Source organism: Rhineura floridana, chromosome 3 (assembly GCF_030035675.1).
Source record: "Rhineura floridana isolate rRhiFlo1 chromosome 3, rRhiFlo1.hap2, whole genome shotgun sequence".
Classification (NCBI taxonomy): Eukaryota; Metazoa; Chordata; class Lepidosauria; order Squamata; family Rhineuridae; genus Rhineura; species Rhineura floridana.
The window spans coordinates 107,725,882-107,744,004 of record NC_084482.1 but is presented as its reverse complement, the minus strand read 5'-3'; the positions used below and the strand labels follow the sequence as shown (position 1 = coordinate 107,744,004).

The 18,123-nt window shown below is 42.6% G+C and overlaps 1 protein-coding gene across 24 annotated transcripts in view; it reads left to right on the top strand.

The window, feature by feature from the left end:
• Nucleotides 1-18,123, top strand: part of COL23A1 (collagen type XXIII alpha 1 chain) — a 586,100-nt gene that overhangs the window by 558,767 nt on the left and 9,210 nt on the right. For 23 of the 24 annotated variants that reach the window (XM_061617267.1, XM_061617268.1, XM_061617248.1 and 20 more), the window contains 7 exons: nucleotides 1,604-1,630; nucleotides 3,220-3,246; nucleotides 6,327-6,398; nucleotides 6,588-6,641; nucleotides 11,180-11,206; nucleotides 12,366-12,419; nucleotides 17,239-17,325. In XM_061617267.1, coding sequence (XP_061473251.1) covers nucleotides 1,604-1,630; nucleotides 3,220-3,246; nucleotides 6,327-6,398; nucleotides 6,588-6,641; nucleotides 11,180-11,206; nucleotides 12,366-12,419; nucleotides 17,239-17,325 — 348 coding nt within the window. The remainder of the gene's footprint in view (nucleotides 1-1,603; nucleotides 1,631-3,219; nucleotides 3,247-6,326; nucleotides 6,399-6,587; nucleotides 6,642-11,179; nucleotides 11,207-12,365; nucleotides 12,420-17,238; nucleotides 17,326-18,123) is intronic. The other variant, XM_061617246.1, reaches the window with a different exon arrangement.

Here is an 18,123-nt window from a genome sequence, read left to right as displayed (position 1 = left end):
TCTGTTTTAATAGTCAGAACAGACTGTGATATATATCAAGTTACAGTCTATGTGGACCTAGCCTGTCTGAGGAGATGTTTCTTCAGACCATCAACCTTTGATGATCAGTGCAAACATTTGAAATACATAAACAAATCACAGAGTTGTTGCACTAAAACCAAGTTAGTAGTTCAGTTATGTAAGGATAGAATATGGAGAAACTGATTGGTTCCCCATCGGAAAGGGTGTGAGACAGGGGTGTATTTTATCACCCTATATATTTAATCTATACACAGAACATATCATACAGAAAGCAGGATTGGACCAAGAAGGAGGTGTGAATATTGGAGGGAGAAATAGCAATAATTTAAGATATGCAGACGATAGCATACTACTAGCAGAAACCAGTAATGATTTGAAATGAATGCTGATGATAGTTAAAGAGGAAAGCACAAAAGCAGGACTACAGCTGAACATCAAACAGACTAAAGTAATGACAACAGAAGATTTATGCAACTTTACAGTTGACAATGAGGACATTGAACTTGTCAAGGATTATCAATACCTTGGCACAAACATTAACCAAAATGGAGACAATAGTCAAGAAATCAGAAGAAGGCTAGGACTGGGGAGGGCAGGTGAGAGAACTAGAAAAGGTCCTCAAATGTAAAGATGTATCACTGAACACTAAAGTCAGGATCATTCAGACCATGGTATTTCCGATCTCTATGTATGGATGTGAAAGTTGAACAGTGAAAAAAACTGATAAGAGAAAAATCAACTCATTTGAAATGTTGTGTTGGAGGAGAGCTTTGCGGATACCATGGACTGCAAAAAAGACAAATAATTGGGTGTTAGAACAAATTAAACCAGAACTATCACTAGAAGCTAAAATGATGAAACAGAGGTTATCATACTGTCCATATGTTCAGCAAGCATTTTTCTGCTGACTAGTTGTTTGACAGGAAGGTTGATCCCATTGACTATATATAAGAGAGATCCAGATAGATAAACATTTCATTTGCTATAATTAGCCATTACATCAGATCCTAAACCTTGCAGCAGATAGCAAACCCATACCAGAGCATTGACTCGAGGGACATAAGTGAATTGTAAGAGCGTTCTGTCATCATTTCAGCACATAATCTGGGGAAGGGGAATTTGGGATCCATTTTGAATGTAGAGTGACCAATATACAAAGTTTAACTAAGAGAACTAATTTTAAAATTGAAAACATTAAACTGTTTCAATATGGATTCCTTTGTAGTAACACATATATTGGTGATCACAGATTTATGAGACATTTTCCACAAAAGGATGCAGACTGGCATTGGAAAAATATTTATGGATATTTGGCAGGGAACAATCTTATACGATTTGAGAATCCCTGAAAACTTCTTATATGTTGTTTGATCAGTCAGAGGCAGTCTTTTTTGTTTTTGTTTGGTTTCTAAGTGTTATATGAACCTTTATAGTAAATTTGAGAGAAAAGTTTTGAACTCTGATCGCTGTGTATACAATTTCAGCTTTGTGAGAGAGTTGGAGCATGAAAGGCTGGGCATGAAGGATTGTGTGCTGGGATACTTGAAACCACCTTTTACAAATTAACTGTTGCTCTCTTTAGGGTCCTCAAGGAATACAGGGCCATAAGGTGAGTCCCTAAAATGTAAATGCTATTTCCAAATGATATTAAATATCAGTATTGACAGGATGATATAGTAATATGTGCCTTTGCTTGAAATTGTGCTGTTTTACTCCTTAGTATATATAATTTATTCATGTTTAATTATATTGTTGCCAAAGGAGGGCACACCTGAGCCCATCCCTCTAGATTTTCAGGGAGTTGGGAAATGTAATCATTTCCTTCAATTAGACTTTTCAGTTAGTTCTAATGTGAAGGCAGATATCTTTTAACATCTGCATTAGTCCATTAATGGCACTTGGTATCCTTTTCTCTTGTGATTATGAGCCATTTTTAGTATACTTTTTTTTTTAACAGGAAGACATATTGTTGGATTTAATGCTTCTGAATGTTGGCCAAAATTTTATTTATTTATTTATTTATTACATTTATATCCTGCTCCATTGCCAAAGTTCTCTGGGTGGTTTACAGCAATTAAAAACATTAAAAACAAATATACAAATTTTAAAACACAAAAACAATTTAAAAACAATTTAATTTTTTAAAAAAAACAATTTAAAACAAACAATTTAAAATGTTGCATCAAATGCTTCAGCAATTAGGCAAGCTAGAAGTTGTCCGTTAACTAAATGAGGAGCAACATGCTAAGATATTTCCCCTTCCCTCTGTCCCACCCCTTCCATGATTTTATGCCCTCCACCATGTCAGTCGCCTTCTCACTGTTCACCATGAAACCCCCCTTTAGAGTTGCCATTTATAGACACTGTTTTTAGTGCACTCACTGCTGAAATGTGTGGGCCAAATTGGACATGATGAAGGGAGAAACCACATCCTTTCTTCACTTGTCCTGTTCATATTTAAAGAATGGAATGAGGTAGAATGTAATTTTCACATGGATGAGCTGAGCTGAATGGAGCCCTCTGCCCTCCACCTCACCCCCTTATCTTCCAGTGCAGTGATGTAAGCCTGGGGAGGGAGGTTCAAATGCCTTTACCAACCAACCAGTTTTGAAATAAAAAATACAAACCTCCCCCCTTCCACTTTAGACATGAGCAAACATAGCTGCCCCTGGAATGTCTAGTTTAGCCCTAAGACTTCACATTTCTGTCTTAAAGAAATGTTTTCATGCTCATAGTCCCCTTTCATATTAAAATATAATGTTGATTTCTAAAAGAAAAAAATGCATTTGAGTTTAATGTTAAAACAAGATTTTTATAATGAAAAATAAATGGTTCAACTTAAAAGATGTATGCCAATCTCTAAAATTTCATTTAGAACAGCTGCATTTTGAGGTTCTGTTTGGGCTATAGGCTTACCTGTACCATATTGATAGAATTCTTAAAAATCAACAATATTCAGTCAGGGTAATTTAATCTAGATTGTAGCCACATCTTCTGAATTGTGCAGAAGTATTTTCACGTGGCAACAGTTTTGCTCAGCAGTATCTATCTGTGCTTCTATTTATCTCTACATTCAAAGAAAATGTCAGAAAAATAGATGTAATGGTACAAGCATAAATATTTGGGGACAAAGGCTTGAATTATAGAGCAACCTTCCCCAAAACCTCTTTTGTCAAATGCACCATTGGTTTCTTGCAGGGTCCTCAAGGAATTCAAGGCCAAAAGGTGAGTTACCCAGATTGCAGACATGTTTTATAAATTGCAGCGGTACTGAGCACAAGGACAAACCACTGAGGACAAATCCCTTTGATCCCTGAAGACACAGGTTCACTTGGAGCAGGTCGTGCCCTACAATTTGGCAGTGAAGCAACCACTTCACTCAGTAAGCAAATTCTAGGAAGCAGCAGGGGCACCTCCCATGGCTCTTTCTCCTGAACTCCCTCACCGTACCCTTCTGTTGGGGGACAGAGCTGTGTGTGCCACACAGCCTGTCCTGCTCCCCAATAATTAGCTTATCCTTTTGTCAGTACTGAAGTAAGATTCAACTGCAAGTCCAGTCAGTGTCTGTATGTGGAATGGGGGGTGGAATGCAATCTTGTTCTTCATCTCAGGAAACAAAATTTCTTGAGCTGGCCCGGAGCTAGAGCACACTAATAATGCTTCCTTTGTGAGATGATTTTTCCAGTAATTTTACATGTGTAGTCCATATTGGAAGAATCCAATATATGTTGAGATCTCCAGGTCATTGCCCAATCCAACATAAGTAAAATCTCTTACTTATTCAAAACATGCATTTCAGAAGCTAAAGAATTCTGAAATGAAATTATGGCGTTCATATCTCACACTATCAGCTTCTAAAAAAGGAAATTCTAAAAGCGCAATGGCAAGCAATTCCAACAAGGAAAAAGAGGGGGAAACAGCAGAAGAAGCCAATGTGGCTTCACAAAAAGCTTAGAGATGACCTGAAAACAAAAAAAGACACATACAGGAAGTGGAAAGAAGGCCAGGCCACAAAGGAAGAGTACAGGCAGGTATCATGGAATTGCAGGGATGGTGTCAGGAAGGCTAAAGCTGAGAATGAGCTGAGGTTAGCAAGGGATGCTAAAAGCAACAAAAAGCTTTCTTCAGGTACATCCATAGTAAAACACAGAGAAAAGAAATGGTGGCACAGCTACTCAATGAGGAAGGCAAAATGAAAATAGATGACAAAGAAAAGGCAGAAGTGCTCAATTCCTACTTTGGCTCAGTCTTCTCCCAAAAAAGAGTCTATGACCCTCCCGGGAAACATGAAGTGGAAGGGGCAGGATTGGTGCTTGAGCTTGACAGACATATGGTCAAGGAATACCTAATCACTTTGAATGAGTTCAAATTGACAGGGCCCGATAAACCGCATCCTAGAGTATTGAAGGAACTGGCTGAAGAACTCTCAGAACCGCTGTCTATTATCTTTGTGAAATTGTGGAGGACTGGTGAAGTGCCGGATGACTGGAGGAGAGCTAATGTTATCCCTATCTTCAAAAAGGGCAAAAAGGAGGAACCGGGGAACTACAGACCAGTCAGCCTAACATCAATCCCTCAAAAAACTCTGGAGCAGATTAGAAAGCAGTCAATATGTAAGCACCTTGAAAACAATGCAGTGAATACTAGGAGCCAACACGGATTTATGAAGAACAAATCCTGCCAAACTAATCTTATCTCATTTTTTGATCGGGCAACCTCCCTTGTAGACTGTGGGAATGCTGTGGACATAATATATCTCGACTTCAGCAAAGCTTTTGACAAAATACTCTGATTAGCAAGGTAGCTAAATGTGGGCTGGATGGAACAACTATCAGGTGGATCCACAGTTGGCTCCAGAATCGTACTCAAAGAGTGCTTATCAATGGTTCCTTCTCAAACTGGACAGAAGTAACAAGTGGGGTACCACAGGGCTCGGTCCTGGGCCCAGTGCTCTTCAACATTTTTATTAACGACTTGGATGAGGAGATACAGAGCATGCTTATCAAATTTGCAGATGATACAAAATTGGGGGGCATAGCTAATACTGTGGAAGACAGAAACAAAATTCAAAGGGACCTTGATAGGCTGGAGCATTGGATTGAAAACAACAGAATGAAATTCAACAGGGATAAATGCAAAGTTCTGCACTTAGGAAAAAGAAACCAAATGCACAGTTATAAGATGGGGGCTACTTGGCTCAGCCATATGGCATGTGAGAAGGATCGTGGAATTGTCGTTGATCACAAGCTGAATATGAGTCAACAGTGTGATGTGGCTGCAAAAAAGGCAAACGCTATATTAGGCTGCATTAACAGAAGTATAGTTTCCAAATCGCATGAAGTATTAGTTCCCCTCTATTCAGCACTGGTTAGGCCTCATCTTGAATACTGCGTCCAGTTCTGGTCTCCGCACTTCAAGAAGGATGCAGACAAACTGGAACAGGTTCAGAGCAGGGCAACAAAGATGATCAGGGGATTGGCAACAAAGTCTTATGAGGAGAGACTGAAAGAACTGGGCATGTTTAGCCTGGAGAAGAGAAGACTGAAGGGAGATATGATAGCACTCTTCAAGTACATGAAAGGTTGTCACACAGAGGAGGGCCGGGATCTCTTCTCAATCATCCCAGAGTGCAGGACACGGGATAATGGGCTCAAGTTGCAGGAAACCAGATTTTGACTGGACATCAGGAAAAACTTCCTAACTGTTAGAGCCATATGACAATGGAACCAATTACCTAGCGAGGTAGTGGGCTCTCTGACACTGGAGGCATTCAAGAGGCAGCTGGACAGCCATCTGACAGGAATGCTTTGATCTGGATTCCTGCACTGAGCAGGGGGTTGGACTTGATGGCCTTATAGGCCTCTTCCAACTCTATTATTCTATGATTCGATGAAATTTTCGCATGTAATCTGTAAAACAAAATGCTTATATAACTTTACATAAACAAAGAAAGGGTATGTTTACCCTGGCCCTTTTCCACATAATCTGCTGCTGCTGTTACTAAAATGAGTGTTTCACTTTTTCTACTAGCTCCATCCCCCTTCCCCCATCTCTTGTTCCTCTGTAAACAGGTACCAAGTTTGGTATTCTGCACTCTTGTTACTATGTGTTGCTGTAAAAGGGAGTGTTATGTTTTGTGAAATTGTACATTGCCTTGCATTCCCTTCAGTATCTTTAAAAGGTAGCTTGGTGAGGTTTTCATAACATGCAACTTTATTTTAACTTAATTGAGCAATGGACATAGAACAAGTAATAAAAATCATTGAACTGGTTAAAATTCTGATAAAAATACTTGTTTTGTGTAGGGCTCAGATGGTGCAAAGGGTGCAAAAGGTGAAAGTGGTCATAAAGGCGAAAAAGGTGCCCCTGGACCACATGTGAGTATTAGTAGTATAAAATCTACAACATCCAGTGGCCTTGTGCTTCATCAGAAGATTATTTATTTATTTTATTTAGTTTAATTTATATACCGCCCTAAGCCCGAAGGCTCTCTGGGCGGTGTACAAAAAGATAATGCTTTAATAGTCATATCCCAAGTCTCTCTAACAATTTTGTTTTCTCTGTAGGGTCCTGCTGGTACTCCTGGGCTTATTGGATTACCAGGCACCAAAGGAGAGAAGGTAAGAACTTGAATGAAAAAAGGTAGATATGTTATAGGAAATGGTTAATGTTTTTATCCACTACAACCCTCAAAAGGGATAAGAAGAGCCTTCTGGATCAGGCCAGTAGCCCATCTGGTCCAGCATCCTGTTCTCACAGTGGTCAGCCAGATGCCTACAGGAATCCTGCAAGCAGGACCTCAGCACAAGCGCACTCTCCCTCCTGCAGTTTCCAGCAACTGGTATTTCAAAGCATACCGCCTCTGACTCTGGAGGCAGAGTATAGCCAGCATGGCTAGTAGCCATTGATAACCTTATCCCACAGGAATTTATCTAATCATCTTTTAAAGCCATCCAAGTCAGCGGCCATCACTGGCTCTTGTGGGAGCGAATGACATAGTTAACTGTGCACTGTGTGAAGAAGTCCTTCCTTTTGTCTGTCCTGGGTCTTCTAATATTCAGCTTCATTGGCTACTTACCTTTTTATCTGAAAGTACTACATTTTAATTTTATTTATTTGGATAATTTATATGCATCTTATATTTAAACAAAACTTTAAGTGGTCTACAACATAGGTTAAAACATCTTAGATAGTTGTTAATTAACAACTAAATAGAGCATCCTCTTCAGCATTAAAATAAACATTGCACATAAACATCAGCTACAAAAATACAAGAAAAATTCATAGTAAACCACTAAACAAAATAGCCTATAAACTTCAGGAAATAAAATATTGCCAATGAAAATCAACCAAAAAAATACAAATTCCACATTTTATAGTGTGCTTGACAGTTAAGCAAAAGAAAATCAACTGACCCTTGCTAACCCGCATTCACCAATGAATCATAATTAAACAAACCAGTCCAATTAAATTCCCAGATCCCTATACAACAATAAACACAACTTAATCCTACAGCTAAAAATGCATTCCATTCAGTACATCTTTATATAATCAACACACCTATATCAAGCAAACATATCAGTACTCCAAATGTTTTCCCCTCAGATCACTTAATGTTTTTTCTGCTTGTTGTAGCAATTGTAATGTACTATGCTAGATGCTATATGATTTTCACTGTATTTTTATTGCTACCTTTATTTCTTAAATATTGTATTGAATTCAAATTGTAATACAACAAAAATAATATAAAAAATAACAGCAATAAAATACAATTAAAAATCAATATGAATATTTAATGCAATGGATGTGCTGTATCCCTTCTTTAACCACAAATCCACAGACCACCTGAATGAAAAGCATGTACCCTTGGTGGTCCAGGGACTACAATCTGTGAAACTCCTGCTCTAAACTGATATACTCAGATTTACTAATTACACCCTTACACCCTTAAATCACACTCTGCAAGCACTCACATAATTCAGTCTCAGTTAACAACCCACGCACGTCTACACTATGAGACCCAGACAAACCTAAACAAATACTGACTAATAAGCAAACAACAATACAGATACACACACACCCTCTAAATAAAACATGCATACCAAGCACTGCTCCTTGTCTATTACTCAGGGTGGGGGGTAGGGATTATACCTCAATAGCAGAATTATACCTCAATAGCAGACTCTCACCCTGGAGGCTATAGAAACCACTTTCTTCAACTTTCTGACAGATGAAGCAATGACACTTCACCTGTTCTCCCTCCCACCCATTTTGCCAAAGATAGTTCTGCCAGAGGCAAGAAAGTTCGGGATCTCAAAGACCATGAAACACTTGTGAAGAAGGAAAATTTAGTGCTTTATTGAGGCAAAGCTGTTGTTTTTTGGCTAGCAGGCACTAAAACACTTAAAGCAGCTAACGATGAGCACAGATCTTACGTTCTTTTTCCTGTTGGAAGCCTCAGCAACAGTGAAGAAATCCCCTTTATGGCCCCGTGTTTGGAGTTACACTGTGCTGAACTTCTCTTCAGGCCGGTGTGGAGGCTTATCTTCGCAGATCTAGGGCCTTTTATTTATACCAAAAAGACTCTCTGGGAGCGAGCACAGGTGGCATCTATACCTGTGAGATTTTTATCATTCCCAGTGGCCAGTTTACTTGAATCTTACGTCTCTGCCCTTTGTTTATCCCTCAGCAGCCTTGGATTTGTGCAGTCAGGGCTGGGAATACAGCTGTGAAGCTCATTCCCTGTTTGTTTTGGCTAATTAAACAGCCTTTCCCAGCTTTTGTTTTCAGCATAGGCAGAGTAAAGACTTCTTCCCAGCTTTTTGTCAATATATGCAGAGTGACAAAGGCTGCAATTTGAGCTTACTGTCCTAAACAGAGCTTTTTCAGACTATTATACCATGCAAGCAGCCCAAGCAAGCAACAAACAACCCTAAACATCAGGAAAAACAGAAGTGTGAGACAAGAATATGGGTTGGGGGAATGGGTATGCTACTCTAAACCACCTCAGTACATGTACAGTAGGGCCCCGCTTTACGGCACTTCGCTAATACGGCAGTTTTGAATTGTGTCCATGTCCCATATGTTTGGCGCTTGTTCCATTTTTACGGCAATTTTGTGGCATGACGTGAATTGATGGCGCCCGATGCCCTGAGCACATTGTGATCACGCCCGACGCCCTGAACGTGTCATCAGAGCTTGGAAACATTCATTTTTTAAACTACAGTTGGGCTGATGGGAGTTGTAGTTCAAAAAAGAAACGTTTCCAAGCTCTGATGACGTGATCAGCAGCTGAGTCGGAGAAGGGCGTCCAGTGCCATTTTATTGTTGAGGGAGGCAGCAGAGAGCGAATGAGTGTGCGAGTGAACAGGCAGGGGGGAGAGCGAGCGGGCAAGGGGGGACGAGCGAGGGAGGCAGTGGAGGGCAAATGAGCACACGAACAGGCAGGGGAGAGAGCGAGTGGGCAAGGGGGGACGAGCAAGGAAGGCGGTGGAGGGCAAGTGAGTGCACAAACAGGCGGGGGAGAGCGAGCAGGCAAGGGGGGATGAGTGAGGGAGGTGGCAGAGAGAGAGTGTGCAAATTGTCAGGGGGGAGGGCAAGCGGGCAAGCGGGGATGAGCGAGTGAGCCAGCGGGCAAGGGGGAACGAGCCAGGGAGGCAGCAGAGGGCAAACGAGCAGGTGTGGGTGAGTGGGCAGCACCCTCCCTACGATCCGCAGCAGGCCCTGCCGTGGAAGGGGAGCACTACTCCCCCACCATAACGAGGACGAGTGAGGGAGGGGGGAAGAGCGATGCACGGAAAAGCGGAACATCGATCAGCTGTTGCGGAGGGAGCTTCAGGGGCCAAGCGCTGTCAGCTTGAGCTCCCTGCACTACAGCTGATTGATGTTCCGCTTTTCGGCGATATTCACTTTACGGCGGTGGTCTGGTCCCTAACCTGCTGTATAAGTGAGGCCCTACTATAGATGTCTGGTGGATTTATTTGCCCCTACAACCCCTCCACTCTAAAAAGAAAAGGAGAAAAAATACTATAAACATGAGTGCCTCCCATAAACACCAGCCACTTTCATTATCTTCCATCCAAGGGACCAAAAGCTATAGAAGTATCAGGTTCTTGCCACAGGAAGAGATAGCAATCAGTATCTCCAAATTAATACACAACATGGCCATAGAACTTCACACATTTCTTCCATTAAAAAAAAGAGAGAAAGGAAACAATGGCAAGAGCCAGCAAAAATACAATTATCAGGGGGACAACACCTTTGCAGTTGTGTTGTACCCAAAGGCAGCCCCCAGAAACAGCAGCAATGCTCAGCTTGTTAATGAGATAGCAAGCCGCAGAGTTACATAGAAGTCTCCTTCAGGCAAACAAAATTGTTTTCTAAGTATTCTTGTAACTGGAGAGAATCTGATCAGCATAGTTGCTGGTCCCTGTATAGACATTTAGAATAACTTTGGAACAGCTGTTCAAAACTTCATCATTATTACGCGTGCATCTATGTTTTTCAGAAACTTCCTGTCAATATTGCAGAGAGTTGCATCAGCGACAATTCTGATTGTCTGCTCACAGTGAAAGTTTATATGATTAGCTTATCCAAACTAAATGTAATATGAGCCACTGGTGAAATTCTACAAGTTCTATTTATTTGTTTGTTTATTGTATTTGTACCCCACTCTTCAGCCAGAAAGGCTCCCAGAGTGGCTTACATATAGTCAATTAATACAAGTCCATCCCTGCCTGCAGCCCTTACAATCTAAAAACATCACAGAAGGGGAAAAGGGCAGGGAGAGAAGAGGATTGTTATTTTATTTGTAAAAAATATATAGTGTATGGAAAATGAACAGTAATTGCCTTCCCTTTTTGGTTGTATTGTACTAGTAAAATGAAAGAAGTTCTGCTAAAACAAAAATATGTGTGTTATCCAAACAATGTACACAGTGGTCACAACCCAGTCAGTAAAGCACTTTTAGTACTATTTATTTCAGCGGAAGAGAGCTAGGTATATACATCTCTCTCCCATCAAGCTTAAATGTTGTGTTTGTCTGGATTCATATCCATATTTAACCAAAATGTTACAAGCTTACATGAATGTAACCCGCTTAACATGGCTTCCCACTCTCTCTTCTTCACTTTTCTCTATTTCTTTATCTTAATCCCAGGGAAAGCCAGGGGAACCAGGATTAGATGTAAGTTATGGGTATACTATCTATACTGCATCATCAGTATGCCAGCAAACAATGGAAGAAGTAAATTCAACAGAATTGTTCATATTTTATACATGATTGTTATTCAAATTCCAGAGAGGGACGGCCATAACTGAGTAGGAAGTCACATGCTTAGGTCCCAGATGCAGTCTCTGGCATTTCCAGTGGAAGAGTCTCAGGGATAAATACAACCTCTTCCTATAACCCTGGGGAGTCACTTGCAGTCATCTTGGATACTAGTACTACCAAGATGGACCAGCCGCCTGCTTTGGTATATACACCAGTTCCCTGTATTCTTACGCCACCAATCAGCAACCTATTCATGGCTATTATATACTTTGCCCTTTAGCAGTGTTTTCCACTTTTATTATATTGATCCTTGGAGAAACCCTGCAGGGTAGGTCGCTATCAGTCTCATTTTACAGATAAGAAACTGAGGCTGGAAGGCAGCATGATGCTCAAAGCGAGGTCTCACAGTGGGCTACAGTGAGAATCATTCTTTGTTAATCATTTGAAAAATGAAATGTGTTAACACCTATTTTTTTTAAATGGTGTTATTTAACTGATTAAGTTTGTCTACATTATAAAGTCATAACAGAAGGATCCCTTCTATCACCACGCCTCACTCTATGTCTTTTCACATTCTATGAATCTCACCTGCATGCCACAGTGGCTTTTTGAGAAATTTCAAGATATTTTTCAAGAGTGATATCAAAATTTAACAATGCTCCAATCTAAAGTATAGATAATCTCCCCCCCCCCAAATAGTAAGTTAGGCAATAGCTGAAGACCTTCCTATTTATGCAGCCCTTCAACACATTGTGGGAGTGGTCCTGTTTATTTAAAGGACTGTGAAACAGTGCTGTTGTTGTATTTTATGGTCTTAGCTTTATTTTTAATGTTGCCTTGTATCAATGATGTTGGCTGTTCTGGGCTCTGTATGAGGAAGAGTGGAATACAAAAATGAAAGAAGTAGTACTAGTAAATAACATGCACATTTTGTTTCCTGAGAATGTTTCATTATCGTAATTAATAACGATGGCTTTAAAAAGAAGTTCTTGTGTTTTCCTTTCTTCATTAGCTTTTCTTTATTACCAGACTATTAAGATCAAATGTACTTTTTTCCATGTTGCTCTTACAGGGTTTCCCAGGCCTAAGAGGAGAAAAAGGAGAAAAAAGTGAAAGAGGAGAGAAGGTCTGTACTACTTCTAATTCCCTGAATTAAATGCTTGCTCTACCTCAGCTGTCCACAAAATATCGCTGTACTCCCTGACAGCATCCCCTAAAATAAATTATGGCCCTCGTCTAAATGGTACAAGGAAATCCCTAGATAATCTCTAGAGGTGTAGTAACCCTGGAAACCATGCCCTCTTCGGCCAGCATGGAGCTATCAGAATCACCTCGGCTTTCAGATGCTTGATGCATCTGACTATCTGTAGAATGAGAGGGATGGGAGGAAAGGTGTAGAGGAGACCTGCTGGCCAGTCCATCACCAGTGCATCCAGTCCCTGGGCTTCCGGGTGGTGGAAACAGGAGAAAAACCTATGGAGCTGAGCATTCTGATACATTGCAAAAAGATCCACCTGTGGAACTCCAAAGATCTTGATGATTTGTTGGAAGACCTGAGGATGAAGACGCCACTCCATATCTGAAAGGGAGGTCCTGCTCAGCCAATCCGCACTTACTTTCTGGACTCCCTCCACGTGTTCTGCTCTCAGGGTCAGGATATGAGTTTCTGCCCAACTCAACAACCTCCGGGCCTCCTTTGCCAGAGCAGCCAATCTCGTTCCTCCTTGATGATTAATGTATGCCTTGGTAACGGTGTTGTCGGTTCTCACCAAAATGTGAGCCCCTGAGACCTGTGATATGAACTCCTGGAGTGCCAGACGCACAGCCCGTATCTCCAACCAGTTGATACTGTGTCACCTTTCGCTGTCCTTCCATACTCCCTCTGTCACATGAGCAACCAGATTTGCCCCCCCCATCCGTAGAGACTGGCATCTGTGGTCAGAATCTTCCTCACTGGTGATTCTAGGCTTACCCTTCTCAGCAGCTTCTGAGGGGCCAACCACCATCCCAACTCCACATGCAGACTTGGACTGATTGGAATCCTCAACCTGCGTGACTCTGCTATCTGATGCTAGAAAGGCAATAGCACCTGCATCAGGGGACGAGAATGAAACCGGGCCCAGTTCACCAAGTCCTGGCAGGAAACTAGCATTCCCTGCAACTTGGCTAGATCCATCAGGTCTACTGACTCTGAAGCAATCACTTTTGCTCTAAGGTCCTGAATCTTGTTTACCCGCTCCTCAGTGAGCTTCATGTTGAAAAGGGCTGAGTTTATCTGAACCCCTAGATGAGTGATGGTCTGAGTGGGTTCTAGGGTGCTCTTCTCGTACTTGACCACAAAACCATGGTCGGTGAGACAATCCAATGTTGTCTGTACATCCCTGGCACACTGATTCCTGGAGGGAGCCCTGACCAAGATGTCATCGAGGTAGGGGTGAAGACTCACCCCCAAGGTCCTCAGAGGGCCATCAGAGCTACTAGTACCTTGGTGAACACTCTGGAGCTGAGGTCAGACCAAAGGGCAGTGCCTTGTACTGATGATGCTGATTGGCATAACAGAAGCAAAGATATTTCCTGTGTCGCCGGCAAATTGGGATATGGAGATAGGCCTTGGAAAGGTCTATTGATGCCATCCAGTCCTCTCGATCTATGGCCTCCGATATAGACCTTGGTCTCCATTTTGAACTTCTTGTAAGACACCCTTCGATTCAGCCACTTAAGGTCAAGTATAGCCCGGATACTCCCATTTTTCTTCAAAACCAGGAAGAAAATTGAGTATACACCCTGAGCCCACTCTCGAACAGGTACTGGTTCCACTGCATGTATGTCCAGCAGGTGACCTATGGCCTTGAGAAAAGCCTGACGTTTTCCTGGTCTCCTGGACGTTGGGGTTGCAATGAACTTTTCCCTTGGAAGACTGGAAAATTCCAAGGAGTAACCGGACAACACTGTGGAAAGAACCCAGTGGTCTGATGTGGTCATTGCCCATGCCAAGTGTAGCAAACGACCCCCTATGGCTCCATGCAGAGCTCCTGGCCTGGCGTCAGGAAGCTTGCCCCTTCTTTAACATTTTCTGGAACTTTGAAGTGGAGGGGAAAGGAGAGGCAGACTGTTGGCTGGACCTGTTGGTGTTGGGGATCCTGTCTGACTTTCCCCATCAAGATTTATACCCAGATGTATATTGACGCTGAAAGTGGCTGGAGCTCTGAAAGGACTGCTGTTGTTTTGTCTTGCACACGTCCTTTTTTGCCATGGGAAGAGCCTTCTGCTTGTCCCTTGTCTCCACTAAAACTTTCTCCAGAGGGTCTCCAAATAGCTTGCCTCCCCCCAAGGGAGAGTTCGCAAAATGGCTTTGTAAGCCAGGATCCACTTCCCAGTGTTTGTGCCATAGATTCCACCTAGCCACTGTGCCAGAAGCCATTTCCCAGGCATTGAACATCTGCCTGGAAGGCTGCTGCCAGAGATATCTTCCTCAGCCCATCCTTCACTTGCTTCGGAATGTCATCCCTGACTGCCAGTTCATTTGCCCACAACATGTTCGTGCAAACACTGATGCTGCAGTTGAAGCCCTGAAAGGTGCGCCTTGTGCCTCAAAATCCCTACGCAGCGCAGCCTCCACCCTTTTATCACAGACGTCCTTTGGTCCCCCTTCCCCTTCAGTGGGAATAGCAGCCGAAGAAGAGAGAGCAACCACTGCCGAGTCCACTGCCGGGGTTTTTAGCTGTCCCATGATCAGGGGTGCAAAGGAATAGTGTTTACTAACCAGCTTATGCACTGGTTTGGGTTTGGCTGGGTTGGCCCATTCTGCATTCCACAGAGCCTGGAATGAGTCTGGGAAAGGCAGAATATCCATCTTCAGCTGGCCCTCTGGGAAGGCTGCCCTGGAGCCTTTTGATGCAGTGGAGGTGCCCAGCTCCTCCCCCTTGGGCTGTTCCTCAGAAAGTTCCAAAACCGGTCTAGCCTTTGCTAGCACAGCAAGAAAAAACTCTGCCTGAAAAAGTCTCCCCTTAGGAGGAGGTGCTTCCACTTCTTCCTCCGTGAGCTCTCCCTCCTCTCTGCCTTCTGAAGGGGAAGAGCAGTCCGAGTCTGACAGTAGTCCCAAGGCTGTAGCTGCCTGTTGACTCATCACCCTCTTATCCCCTTGCTTACTTCTAGGGTGGTGAGAGGAGTACATGCCTTTAGAGTTGTGCTTCTGTTTCTCCTTCTGCCTCTTCCCATGATTGCTTTGGCGAACAGGAGAAGGGGAGGAGGAGGAGGAGCCTGAGGATGGGGGGGAGAAGGGGAGGTGCTGCTTGGGGAAGACAAGATGCACCTTCTTTTCTTATGTCCAGATGTGGACGCGCACATCCTCTTATGGCGATTAGATCTTAAACTGGGCTCTGCCCTCACCTGTACCCCTGAGTTCCTGACTTCCTTAGCAACGGGGTTTGGGGAAGTTCCTGACTTCCCCTAACCCATGATAGGAATTTGGGGAAAGAGTCTACCGAACAGCCTCTGCTCATCCCTTCCACATGGCACTCAGGTGTCTCTCCCGACTGCTGGGAGCGTGGTAAAACCTGCTGCTGCATGAGATTGCTCTGCTCCCCTTCTGAGAATGTGGTAATGTCTCCGCTTGTAATTCAGAGCCCAGCCGACCCTAAGGTGGAGGTGGGGAGGGCCTGATAGCCGCCAAAGGCCAAGAGAACCTCCTTGCTGCCACTGCCACCGCCTTTCTCCTCTGCCAATCAGATGAGTGCTGAAGCGGCAAGGAAAGGGACTGTGGCTGTACATGCTGCATGCAGTCACGCCTCTCTTTCAATCGAGCAGGTGCAAAACACTATCTGACGCTCCACTCCCTTGCTGTGTGCCAGATGGCCCTCAAAGTGTCACCCTGCCCCATCCTGAGCTAGGTAGCAGGGGAGGAGTGGATATTTTATTAGAAATAAAGTATCGGCGAGAGAGAGACAAGAGAGTGTAGAAAAGGTGGAGAGAAAAATGAGATTTTTGGGTGAATGAAAAACTAGAAGCTAGCTGGCTCTTAGGGAGCCTAGCTGGACCCTGACCATCCATGACAGTAGGCAGGACAGGTCTGGGAGAGAGCTGGATGGCCCCTCCCCCTGGGTGAGATAATCTGAAGACTGGACCCTGTCTATCGCATGCCTGGGGGAGGCGCCTCCCAAGCTGCAGAATGCCCTCCAGGAACCGCTAGGGAAAGTATAGAATGTTATGAGTGGTAACCAAGGTGTGTTCTTGGCTTACCTCTTTCCTTCTTCCCTGTTCCTTATGCTGCCCACTACACTGCCAAGAGCTAAGCCATGGTCTGGCTTTGAATTACATCCAGAGCTGGGCTTGTAGTTTATTCCACTCCAAATGAACCACAAGCGGTAACCAAGGTTTGTTCTTGACTTACCACTCATAGTTTGTTTGGGGAAAATAAACCGCAAGCTCAGGTTTAGATGTAACACTAAGCCAGACCATGGTTTAGCTCCTGGAACATGGCAACATCAGGAGTGGGAGAAGAGCAAAATGCCTGCCACTTCAGTAGTGTGCACCAGCATGCTTCATGTTCACCTTTAAAACATAGTTTAGTTTAACTATGATTCAAAGTGACTATATGGACAAGGCCAATGTCATAAATAAACAAGCCCTCTGTATTATAGGGTAGAAGGGTGGGATAGAAATATTTTTAAATAAATAAAATATCAATGTTGTTGTTTGTGGGGGGTTTTAGAGTTACACAAATAGTTTCCTAGATCAAATTCACCGTTAAGAATGCATGAACCTAGTTTTTATACATTAGGTTTTTTCAGCAGTGTTGATGCTCTGATGGAAATTCACAGCAATCAAATTATCTAATGCCAACAAAGTCCAACATGATGCAACTGCGTGGAGGCTGAAGGTCAGGACTTTAAAAGGTGGTATTTCTCTCTCTCCTAAGAATTTTGTTTTTTCTATTGTATCCACAGGGAGAAAGAGGACTGCCAGGAAGAAAAGGAGCAAAAGGACAAAAAGGAGAACCAGGGCCTCCTGGATTGGATCAGCCTTGTCCAGTGGTATGGTTTGATCTTGCTGGGAATATATGTTCCCTTTAAAACATTCTGACAACTATAATAGAAACACAAGAAAAGATTTCTGGAGGCAAGCTGTATTGAACTTAGGTGACAACAGAATGCTCATAGTTCCATTTTATTGGCCTTTCTTCTATTGTGTCATTAGAAAGTAACTTTTATTTTATTTTATTTTATTTATTTATTATTTTATTTATATCCTCCCCTTCCTCCCAGCAGGAGCCCAGGCTGGCAACTTTTAACATCAAAGAAGGGAAGCCACAAAAAAAGAATAACCTGACTTAGTGTAACAACACATGGTTTTAAGTACATGATAGGCATAGACAGAAGGTTAATTCTTCAACCCAGTTTTGGCTTATTTCCTGTATATCTCCTGAGTATTACTTTTACTTGGATAGAATTGAGTGATAATTGTAGAAAGGAGCAGATTATGTAAGTACTCAAAATATAAGTATTACTTTTGTGGCGCTGAACAGGAAATTTAATTCAGTATCCTGTTTCTTCCTTAGGAGAGACATGTAAAGTAAATGGCTTCATAATTCAAAGTTACTAATGAGGTATTCTATATATCATAGCCAGCAAGCAGCAGACTCTATAATTAGAATTGTTGACATCACTCCATAGAACAGTGTGGAAATCAGAACTTAGAATGTGGGATGTGATAAGGAAGGTAATATTTTTCATGGGGAAAAAACATACAGCAACTGCATCAAGCAAATGGAAGTTTTGCACGGGCTGTGCTGCACACATGCTGTTACAGGTCTTTCACTTACGTATCATGAT